A 12,430-nucleotide genomic window follows, 5' to 3' on the forward strand; every position below is an offset into this window, starting at 1 on the left:
GCCTGGGTGGCTCAGTTGGTTAAGCCTCTGAATTGGCTCAGGGCATGATCTCATAGTTTGTGATTTGGAGCCTCACGTCAGGTTCTGTAATGACACTGCAGAGCTTGCTTGGGATTCTCTCTTTCTCTGCTCCTCCTCTGCGGGGAGGAAGGTATAGATGGATGGATGGAAGGATGAATGGATGAATAAATAAAGACATAACTTAAAAAATAATAAATAAACTCAAAATAAATAAATAACTTAAAAAAAAAGATGAGTGGGTTGAGATTTCAGGACTCTGCAAAGACTATTTGAAGATTTGGGGGGGACCACTAATCACTGACAAACATAGTCATTATCGTAATATCTGCTAGGATTATAGTCTTAAAAACACTACCTAGATGTTCAAAACGCTTAAATGAGCTAAGGTAAAAACTAAAACCATAAATTAAATACTGACAAAAAAGCCAACTCCTCTGGACCAAAAATCCAAAATGACATTTTTTAACGCTGGGCCAGAGGGCAAAGTGAGCAGATTCCACAAAAACAATGAAAATTGAAGACACATGCCCAAATAAGTCTTGTATGTATACTAGCTAATTGTTGAATAGTCATGATGAATAACTGAAGCCAAATAATGACACACTGATGAAGCTATATGGTTTGCTAAGGGAAGAAAAAAATCAGTGAGGTTGAAATTCCACATGAATAAGGTTTCCAGGGGAGACCTCTCAGTTGCACTTACCAGAGCCTCATTTGTGCACTGAAACACGTAACAGACGAAATGAAAGCCTCCGCCCCCTGAAGCCTCTCGGCAGATAAACCCGAAATGGTCCACGTGTCTAATACCCTGTTGAAGGCAGGGAAAAGAGGAAGGAACATTGAGCTGTATCCACAAGACGCACAACTGTCAGAGGGCAACTTAAGACTGACACAGCACAGTCTGACTGACCGGAGCACTATAAAATTAGTTTCTCAGATTTTCTGAAGCACAGTTGATACCAAACGTTAGTGTCAGGTGTACGATAAAGGAATTGGATCAGTCTGCATGTTATGCTATGCTAACCACCAGTGTAGCTACCATCTGTCACCATCCAGTGCGATTAGGATACCCCTGACTATACTCCCTAAGCTGTACCTTCCATGCCTGGGACTTATGTATTCCACAACCGAAAGCCTGTATCCCCGACTCCTCTCCCCTCTGGCAATCATCAGTTTGTTCTCTGCATATTTGGGTCTAGTTCTGCTTTTTGTTTACTCATTTGTTTTTTAGATTCCACATATAAGTCAAGTCATGTGGTATTTGTTTTTCTTGGACTTATTTCCCTCAGCATAATACCCTCTAGGTCCATCCATGTTGTCACAAATGGCAAGAGCTCCATCCTTTTCATTGCTGTGTAATATTCCAGTGTGTGTGTGTGTGTGTGTGTGTGTGTGTGTGTGTGTGTACACATCTTCTTTACCCATTCATTTATGCGCACTTGGATTGCTTCCACATCTTAGCTACTATATAAATAAAGCTGCAATAAAAATAGGAATACACCTATCTTTTTGAATTAGTGTTTTTGTTTCTTTGGATAAATACCCAGTAGTGGAATTACTGGATCACACGGTAGTTCTATTTTTAATGTTTTGAGGAACCTCCATACTGTTTTCCACCATGGCTGCACCAATTTACATTCCCACCAGCAGGGTACCAAGGGTTTCTTTTTGTCCACATCCTTGCCAACACTTGTTTCTTGTCTTTTTTATTTTAGCCATTCTAACAGGTATAAGGGGATAGCTCACTGAGATTCTGATTTGCATTTCCCTGATGACTGTGATACTGAGCATCTTTTCCTGTGCCTGTTGGATCTCTGTATATCTTCTTTGGGAAAATGTCTATTCAGCTCCTCTGCCTGTTTTTCAATTAGATTATTTGTTTTTCTGGTGTTGAGTTGTGTTAAGTATTTTACCTATTTTGCATATTAACTCCTCACGGGATATATCATTTGCAAATATCGTCTCTCATTCAGTAAGCTGCTTTTTTCATTTTGTTGTTGGTCTCCCTCTCTATGTAAAAGCTTTTTATTTTGGTTTAATGCCAAAAGTTTATTTTTGCTTTTGTTTCTCTTGCTGGAGGAGATACCTGGAAAATTCTGCAATAGCCAATGTCAAAGAAATTACTGCCTATGTTTTCTTCTAGGAGTTTCATGGTTTCATGCCTCACATTTGGGGCCTTTGTTCCATTTTGAGTTTATTTTTGTGTATCGTATAAGCAAGTGGTCCAGTGTCCTTCTCTTGCATGTAGCTGTCCAGTTCTCCCAGGGCCACTGTTGAGCAGATGGCCTTTTCCCCACTGTATACTCTTGCCTCCTTTGTCACAGACTAATTGACCATACGATTATGGGTTTATTTCTGGGCTTTCTATTCTGTTTCACTGATCCCTGGGTCCATTTTTGTGCCAGGACCATACTGTTTTGATTACTACAAGTCTGTAGTCTGTCTTAATATCTGGAATTGTGATACCTCCAGCTTTGTTGTTCTCAAGATTGCCTTGGCTATTTGGGGCCTTTGGTGGTTCCAGACGATTTTCTCAGATATTTTAAATATCTAAAAACATCTCTCAAATATGAAGATTAACAGTGTTCTCCTAAAATGTTATTCTGATTACCCCTATAATACAAGAACAACTGAAAACCAGAGTTTTTACTGTTCATTTTAGTACTAAAAGGAAGTGCAGAAAAGTGGACACAGAAAGAGGAGAACTTTTCTTAGGTATTAAAGAAAAACTACTTCAAAAATCCAAAGTAGATAAGAGATTAATGAAGAAACACAACTACATGCGCACACACACACATGCAAACACAGTCACAGAGGTTAAAAAAAAAAGTTTTAACACACATTTGTACTCCTAAAACACAAGTACTTCACCGGTATTAAGAATGAGTCACAAAGAGTAGAGAGGCTTTTAAATGTAAGATATTAAGGCCAGGGTTGTACGCTATTGTTTCTCAAGAGCTCTTCTGAATAAATATGTAAACTTGTTTTGAAAGTATCAGCTAAGAGGCACCTTGATACAGATAAGACCTAGAGCATAATTATTAATACGTGAGTATCTCCAGAAAGCACCAGCATGCAGAGATACAAGTGCTATGAACTTGAAGTTCGGGTCGTCATGTAAACTTGCAAGCTGCACCCTTTAGGAAATAATAAAACTGTCATACGAAAAAGCAAACCTTAAACATTAACATTTCAATAGAAATAGCAGCAAATTGAGATTAAATTCTGTGGATAATCTCAGGCTGAACATTTTCCAATAGATGGGCAATCACTGACATATCTCAATCAATGCTCCCCAACAGCAAGGTAAACACATGCCAGGCATTAATTCTCTGGGGAAGAGGATTTGGAAAAATTTATTTTGCAAATGGTTCCCTATCCAACTACAAAAGGAACATTCTTTATTTTCACATTTTGGGAAAAGGGTTCGAAAGAGAAATTTTTTTTTATGTAGATCATGTTATAAATCAGCAATGAGATTTTTGTTACATCTAGTTATGAGAAAATGGAAGTGAGGAAATGAGAAGCCAGACTTTTTAAAAAATAGCCAAACAATGACTTTAAATGACCTCATATTTGTTAGGAAGATCCTGAGTACAACTGACATAGCTTATTATAACTGATTCTCCAGAATCTCTCTATGAAACACGCCTAGGAAGACTATCAGGAAAGAATCAAGTAGGCATTGTATTCTGAGGAAAACATCCTTAAAGATAATCACTAATTCAAAGAAGAAGAAATAATGACTGGCACCCAAAAGAAGTGAAGAATTTTTATACAGTAGAAATGAGCACCTATTTAAAAACATTTACATGTATATATATGAATACATATAGTAAAACACGCACACACACATCTGGAAATTGTGACTACAGAACGTTACCACCAATAATTGAAAAAAGAAAAGTAGATGTATTCTCTCCAGATTACCGTTGCTGACAGCAAACTTAACTTCAAAATTATGTAAATTTTACCTTAATACACTAAATTGAAGAAGAAATGCAAGATCACAAATCAAGTACACCCAGAAAGTGTACATCTTGCAACCTTTTAGCACTTCTGTTGAATGACAGATAATAAAAGAATTCATTAAAAATTCAAACACCAATGAACCAATAACCCATCTCCATTTACCTGAGAGCAAAAGGATATTTCCTTAAAGTTTTTCTCCAATGCTATTTTTTTGGTGTCAGGACTGATGAGGTAAACTTCAGACTGGCCAATCTTAAAAGACAAAAAAAAGAAACCAGTTTTTCATGAAAATTGAACTCAAATTTATCATACAAACATTCTCGTGTTGTGACCTATGGAAATGCAGAAGAAGAGGGGCAAGCTCTTCTAAGGTTCAAGTTCACTGCAAGTTCAAGTTGCAAGTTCACTGCAGAGGATGAACAGCTCCCGGGGCTCCGGTTTACCCTGGGGATTTCAGGCAGCACCTCACGTGTGTGAGTACATCCACCTGTGTAAGGCAGCGGTCTTCTTTTTTTTAATGTTTATTTATCTTTGAGAGAAACAGAGAGAGAGAGAGGCAGAGCATGAGTGGGGGAGGGGCAGAGAGAGAGACAGAGACACAGAATAGGAAGCAGGCTCCAGGCTCTGGACTGTCGGCACAGAGCCCGACGCGGGGCTTGAACTCACAAACCGTGAGATCGTGACCTGAGCCGAAGTCGGATGCTTAGCTGACTGAGCCACCCAGGCGCCCCTAAAGCAGTCTTCTTTGAGATGAAAGAACCAAATATCCAAAAGTTAGCAACCAAACCTCAGATGCCACATCTCCCCTTTGTAAGAAGTGAGGTGTCTATAAAAGCGAATCTTCCAGAAAGGGTTCTCTTTTGAAACTTCCAAAACACTTTCTAATGACATTTTTTTTTTAACTGCAAAGTCTTTTAGAATTACTGTTAAAATAAGCTACCATGGTTGAGTACATACTATTTGTTAGGCGTTCAAATACCACTTACTTGACTTTTTAAAGTTAGAGCATTAGGGCCTCCTGGGTGGCTCAGTTGGTTAAGCATCTGACTTAGTCTCAGGTCAGGATTAGGATCCTCAGGTTAGGATTCTCTCTCTCCCTGTCTCCCTCTGCCCCTCCACAGTTCACTCGCGCACACGCTCGCTCTCTCTCTCAAAATAAATAAATAAACTTAAACAAATTAAAAAAAATAAAGTTAGAGTATTAGCATATGTTAACACTGCCTTACAGCTTTGGGTCAGCACAATAAACGCCATTATAGCAGAGGACTGTGTTGCCACAACCCATCCCTGCCTCAAGGGCCTTCTCATTTGCTGCTCCCTGAATTCATGATACTCCTACTAGAAGAGTATCTGGTTGGCCACACTGAACCTCTGCTCAGTGGAAAATCACTTCCTCCAAGCAGCCTTCCTGGAATCCTCAGATATTCTCACAGCATCCTCTACTTCCTTCTCCTTTGTGGCATTTATCACAACTGTAATGAGGCCATTACTTGTACAATCGGTTGTCAGTCCCCCTTACTGGAATCTAACTTCCGTGTGGGTAGAGACCATGCCTGCCCTATTCACTGCTGTGACTTCTAGCATTCTGAAAGGGACCCTACACATAGCAGTCACACACTAAGTACTTGAAAATACACGCGCTGAGTAGCTTTCACAATGACACCACTATCTTTTTAAATACAGATCACAGACTAATATGCAAAAGCCTGAATGCCAACATAGCTCTTTTCAGTACACTGGTTAACAATGAAAACAGCCCTATTTACCCACTGACACATCGTCTTCATCTTAAACCTGTTCACATCCAACAACCCATTAGCCTAAGTGGCAGCCTCCTTACCTGTTGGCCATCTCACTGCGCTGAGTTAGGCACAAAAACATTACACTTATGGTAATTTTGCTCTCACTAGAATATCAGCCATGACATTCTAGAAGGGGGCTGAGAACAATCAGTTCCCTGTACCATCAGAGGCCAGCTCCCTGCTGGGACAGCCCCGAGTCCCGTCAGCTCAGACCCAGAGACTCCCAAGGAGGGCAAGCCCATACAGAAGAGCCCAGAGCAACACAGAACCCAGGAATCCCAAGCCGAGGACAGCTTCCCTATCCATTTCCTTTTCTGGTACTTGTCTATTAGTTTACCAAACCTCTTCTAGAAAACAAGGGAGTAAGCAGTTGGCTAAACTATTATTTCAGTTTGGGTATAAATTTTAAATATCATGTTCTCCCCAAACCAATTACTCTGATTAACAAAGGATAAATATTTTATAATTTAACAAAAACAGTAAAGAGGAAGTAATTTCCAATTAAAAGATTTTGTTGAAATATATTTCTTGAAATTAATATAGATTTTTAAAAAATCCTTTTGGAGTCTCTTACATGTGTCACCTGTTCCTTCCATTGAAAAGGTACCTTTCAGCCAAGAGGGTGGGGAGTGGGTAGAGATAAGAACATACCAGTCGGTTAAGCGTTCGATTTTGGCTCAGGTCATGATCTCATGGTTCATGAGTTCAAGCCCTACAATGGGCTCTGTGCTGGTGGTGCAGAGCCTGCTTGGGATTCTCTCTCTCTCCCCGTCTCTCTCTCTCTCTCTGCTCTTTCCCCACTTGTGCTCTCTCTCTCAAATAAACTTAAAACAAAAAAATGATTGATTCTCTTTAGGTTTCCAACTATAAAATTTTATATGTATCTTTTTTAATGTTTGTTTTGAGAGAGAGAGAGAACGCGCGCGCACAGAGGAGGGGCAGAGAGAGAGGGAGACATAGAATCCGAAGCAGGCTCTGAGCCGTCAGCACAGTGCCGGACATGGGGCTTGAACTCACAAAATGTGAGATCATGACCTGAGCCAAAGTGAGATGCTCAACCAACTGAGCCACCCAGGCGCCCTTCCAACGATGATTTTAAAGGTCTAAAACTAAAGGATTTTATCCTGAGAAAAGGATTATTTGCTCTAAAATTAGATAGATTCACACATAAATCCAAAAGCAATTTACTAAGAATCCATTCTCCATAAAGATTTCTTTTGAATGTGTATCTCACACTGGGGATGAGCCTGGGGCTTGATGATATTTTACCGTGAAGAGCATAGTTCGATTTTCCTCAATATCTGTCGGCTGCACAATATTGTGCCCGCTAATTAGGTGGTTCTCAATGTCATTTTCCTCAAAGGACCTGAAGAGACTACTACTTCGAAGGCTTCCATCTTGAAATTCCTTCTTAAAGGCCAAAGAGCGCAGGCCGGGCTGGGAGAAGGATTTGCGCATGGGCCTCCCGCCCTGCTCCCCATTCCCCACCGGCTGGAGAACAGATCGGAACTTATCCGTGAAGGAAAGCCCTCCCACAGGATTTGGGGTTTCAGAATCCTGGGAGACCAAGTCAAATTCGGCTTTCCTGCTGCAGCTGACGTGATTGAACTTCTCGATGCACTCGTCGATCAGGGCCGGAGGGGCCTTCTTGTGAGCCACTGTCACCCGGCCACAGAAGAGCACCTCAAACTTCTTGGCAAACGTCTCATCGAACTCAGACGGGCAATGCAGCTCCTCCTGGCGGGCAATCTTCCCGGCCTGTCGGATGGAGCTGATGATCTCAGGCACCTGCCAAGAAAGGAAGAGTGTTACTTGGAACATGCTGTAGTAGGTATGCCCACGCTGGTGCGCACGCACGTGTGTGTACACACACACACACACACACACACACGACAGGAATATGCGAGGAACCAACACTATGCTCTCCACAACCCCTCCACTGCATACTCCATGGTACTGACATAGGATCCGTGGGGAATCCGGGACTTTCCGGAAATGTCTTCCCACGAGACGCACCACTTTCAGAGAGGAAAAGAGGAACAATACTGAGGAAGCACCTCTTATGTGCGAGGGCCTACGCTAGGGGACTGACATGCCCACAACACTCCACAAGGTTGAGTGACGAGCCCACGGACACACAACCCAGTGTGGCCGTGGAGTCAAACGTGGCTTAGTCCCTCTTCCAAGCCACCCTGCGCGCCCTCTGCGGCAGCTGTCACCTCCCAAAGAGATCTGTCTCCGATGTGGCTCCACCAAAATGTTCTCCTGCATTTCAGGGCGGTAGACCTTGGAGTGTCTTCCGCAATAAATGGGTGGGATGACCATGACAAGTGAGGACGGCAATTATCTTATCAAATACTTCTTCAAATCACAACGCCGTTATTTTCTTCAAAGACAGCTGACAATGTACTAATCGGTCCCATACTTCCTCACAGTTGAGCAGTGCTGACTGCAGAGCTAGAAGGTTTTAACCAAGGAGTAAGTAACCAAGGCTGTATCATTATCACGGCAACACACTGGGGCCTCTTTCCACGGAGACTCCAAGCCTCTGGGTTCAGTGCAGAGTCACGATCAAGAGAACGAACAAAAGGGTCTCATGTGCTATCATCATTCCTACGGCAACATCCTCTCATCGTGAGCTGCCAGCAAGAGCCTTCAAAGCAGCAGCAGATATAAATCTGCGACCACAGTAAGCACCTGTGTGGTCACTTAGATGAAGTACGGCCCCGACACTAACACAAGACGGGCATGAATTCAATCTTGCTAAGGAAGGACCTAGTTTTTGTTATAACCTAAACCCCAAAAAGCAATTTTTTTCCCTTTTTTCTATGTAAGAAAATTCTATTTAAGACCCAATACCCATAGGCTCAATGTCTTCCAACAACATTATAGAGGAAAGAACAGCAACAACAAAAAGCCTGTGACAATTCAGGTCAAAGATCAGCACATACAATAAAGGGAGATACCTGCAGGTTTAGAATGTATGCTTATATCCCGTAAGGCCCAATGGCTCCAAAGACTTTTCTTTGTGATTTCACATCAAGCACATCTTAAAGACGGAATCTCTGCCATAAAGATTATGATATACCCTTCCAAGGTATTTTATCATGCAAGGAGTTCAAATATATCTAGGTATATTCTATATTTTTAAAATTGATTCCTGAAGCATAAGAGCCAAACAATACTAAATAAGCCAACACTGCAGCACATGTCAAGCCTCTATTTGCACCGAGTATGTGCTTGTGCTGTAACACAGGCCACTACTGCCAAATCGCATAGCACACGGAAGCCTGGAGACGGTTAACGTGAAAGACGACAGGACTGAGAGGGAGGAAGCCCAGGTTCCATTCACACCTTTGCCAACGTGTCACTACAGGCCCTTGGCAAAAACTGCCTCAGTTTCTCTCAAAACAAACAAACAAACAAACAAACAAAGCTTATAAGATTTTTCAGGCAAAGTTATTTTGGCAAAGAATTTTCAAAGGAAAACAGCCAATTCCTGCAGTAAAAAAACCTCGCCGCATTTCTGAGCAAGTGTATGAAATTATTTTGTCAGGAGTCACATGAATCTTTCCCATTGTTAAACTTACTCTCTGAACAGAAAAGTCAAAGCTTACACAGCCTTCTGAGGCTTGTTAGAATAACTTCATTTCTGTACGCTGGACCTTCCACTGCCTCTGAGGTGGTGGCGTTTTTCTTTATATAATCAAAGGACAGAGAAAATGTGTGAAGTCTCATGAACTTACGGTGACTCGGTAGCAAACAACACAGACACAAGTAAGACACCGAGTGGAGAGCCTGACAGGGGTCCCTCACTTCACAAGCTCAGAAGAGGCTGAGGAGCTCATCACAACCTCGGTCAGGGTTGAGGCTGTGGAAGTTTTTCCGACTGCCATTCGCTCCTACACAATAATCACCATCCTCTCGAGGCGGGCTTTAAGTCCAGGACCAGAGCCCTCCTCCTTGCTCTGGTGAGTTGCAATACGAGTATGAAGGAGAGGACTGGGTTAAAAAGAATCACTGTGATCCTGACAAGAGCCTAACCATCTCAGAATATTTGACAGAATACTGTCAAACATAATACAGCATAATACAGCAATACATTGTGAACACTTACAAATCGAATGTTTCAAAATCACCGTAAGTAAGATAGGAGACTTTTTAAATAAAAAATGGGCTCCACTTGTGTGTAAGTTTGTAAATCCGTGGTTCACTTTACCAGAACAGGCCTGGAGCACCGCTTTTCGAGAAATGAAGGCACAACGTCCACTTGCGATGAATCATGAATTCTCCATCCTTTGTGACTGTCCTGGACCCACCTACACTGTTAATTGTTACAGGAGGGAACTGAGTCATGTACCTCATTTTATTTCCAAACCTTTTTCTAGGTATCACTCGACGCCAGGAGGTAGGGGTCCAGAAGCAAGCCAGTCCTGCCCAGGCAGGGAGTGGGGCCCAAGGATCTTTAGCCAGAACGAGTACAGTCCTGAGATGGGGTCTGCTGGGGGCCTGAACGCAGATGGGAGTCGAGAGCAAGGCCGGGTAAAGGATCCTGGAAGACCACACACACAAGAATCGGCAGCTATCTGGGTGGGGGAGTTGAGGGCATGAAAGACAGCAGGTGGCTTGGAGAGACTGCCTCAGGCTGCGAACACAGGAGGAGGTTGAAGGAGACAGGAGGAGCTTGGCTTCCGTACAGGCTCAGTGACAGCAGGAGGGCTTGAGAGTAAAGGCATCTAGTGGGCAGTTGGGCAAGTGGGCCTGGAGTCCAAGACAGGACACGTAGACTGGGACGTCAACAGCTCACGTACAAGCGGCAGCTGACACCCCGGGGAACAGAAAAAAGGGAAGCAAAGGAAGAAGGCAAGGATGGGACCGTAGGCTACACGGATGTCTCAGATGCAAAGAAACTGAGGGAGTGAAGGCAGAGGAGGAGAAAGGGAAGCCGTCAAGGATGACATCGGAGATGTCAACCGAGGGAGAGGAGGCCGTGGAGAGTCAGCAGTGGCTGGGGATACGTAAAAGTAAACAAAGGGGGGATGCCAATTCTAACCCCCAAAATAAACAAACTTAACCGAAAAGGGTCTCAAGGTAAAACTTCAGGCTATCAGAACATATACTTCAAATTACAATATTGACCGCAAACACAGTGACCCTTTTAGGGCAAATACATCAGGCCAGTGGGGTTTACTTCCATTGATACAATCTAAAAAATACTTTTTTCAGCGTAGCCACAGCTGTAATATCTACGTCATTTCTGACCACAGATCAGCAGCAGAGTAAATCAAAACTAACTACAGTAAAAACAAGAATCTGAAAAGCATCATACTGCAATAAATTCAATAATGGTTTGAGATTTTATTTCCTTTTACACTGGGAATCACAACAACAAAAAAAGTTAATTAAAATGATTCCCCAACAATGAAAAAAAAGGCCCCGTTTAGATATAAAATTTCTTAAACTGCTCTTCTGTCAGCCTATTTGAGTTTATACTAAAGCTCCTTCTTAAAGTAAATCTGCATCTTATTTCACAACCACAACAACTTTCTCCTGAATTCACAGTAACAAATGCAGAATTCACACGGTAACACTACATATATATATATGGTTTCTGCAGCAGGCTTAAGGGAGTATTGTTTTAGAAGTCACCAGAAAACCATAGTATAAGACAGACAGAAACATTCACTTCCATAAATAAAGTCCTCATTTAAACATTTGGGTCAACTGTTTTGGTAAGGATTTAGGGATTTTAAAGGATGATAAACACATAGCAAGTGTAATTTTACTCACAAGGACTTAGGAAAGAGCTTCTAAAACAATATTTGGAATGAAAAATCATTTTAGGTTACATTTATACCTGGTATTTTGCTGCCAACTAGTAACAAATAAGTATTAACTGAATCTGAAGAAGCCCATATTTGTGTTTAAAATTCTAGCAATTTTTCCTATTATTTAACATTAAATCCTTCCCAAACTGCAAAAATACAGCAGGCCACACTGTGCTTTGTCCCTTGGATGAAATGTCCTCTCACTGCAAAAAGTTAAAACAACATGCTAAGGGAAAATTATTCTGCATAATTATTTTCCAGAAGGAACAGACTTGTGTTTCAATTTTGTCGGTAATGAGTGTTTTTTTTGTATTTGTTGGTCAGAAAGAAGGTAAAGAGGGGAAGAAAACTAAATTAAACCAAGTATTTCCTCTAGCATATATGCCTTGAATTTTATACAAAATACTTAAAATATCTTCTTACGAGTGCTCATTACTTAAATTATTTAAAGAGAATAAAACACCTGTCTCACACCATCCGGATAAGACATACGTGAACACTCATATTGTCCAACAGCTTGGCCTGTTGAGACTAGAGTCAACACAGAGATGTGAATACACTCCAACAATGAATAAGACGGGACTCCTCCTGACCTGAGAGGCTCACAGTCTAGGAAATAAGAGACACTCTAAATATATGATCTCCAGTACAATGTGACAGATGCTAGAATACAAACATGAGCAAAGCGGCTGAATGTGTGCTAGACAAGGCCGGTCCTGAGTAGAGGCCTCTCTTATCTGCCTGTCGGTCATGGAGCCTCACGGTGAAGGCCCCAGCTCCTGCTTTATGCTTACAATTAGCCCAAAG

At 41.8% G+C, this 12,430-nt stretch overlaps 1 protein-coding gene across 5 annotated transcripts in view; it reads right to left on the bottom strand.

The window, feature by feature from the left end:
* TBC1D1 (TBC1 domain family member 1) overlaps nucleotides 1–12,430 on the bottom strand; it is a 225,515-nt gene that overhangs the window by 111,761 nt on the left and 101,324 nt on the right. For all 5 annotated transcript variants that reach the window (XM_047855658.1, XM_047855657.1, XM_047855656.1 and 2 more), the window contains 3 exons: nucleotides 7,065–7,583; nucleotides 4,156–4,245; nucleotides 725–829 (listed from right to left, as the gene is read on the bottom strand). In XM_047855658.1, the coding sequence (XP_047711614.1) occupies nucleotides 725–829; nucleotides 4,156–4,245; nucleotides 7,065–7,583 (714 nt within the window). The remainder of the gene's footprint in view (nucleotides 1–724; nucleotides 830–4,155; nucleotides 4,246–7,064; nucleotides 7,584–12,430) is intronic.

The sequence above is a fragment of the Prionailurus viverrinus genome, chromosome B1 (assembly GCF_022837055.1).
Source record: "Prionailurus viverrinus isolate Anna chromosome B1, UM_Priviv_1.0, whole genome shotgun sequence".
NCBI lineage: Eukaryota > Metazoa > Chordata > Mammalia > Carnivora > Felidae > Prionailurus > Prionailurus viverrinus.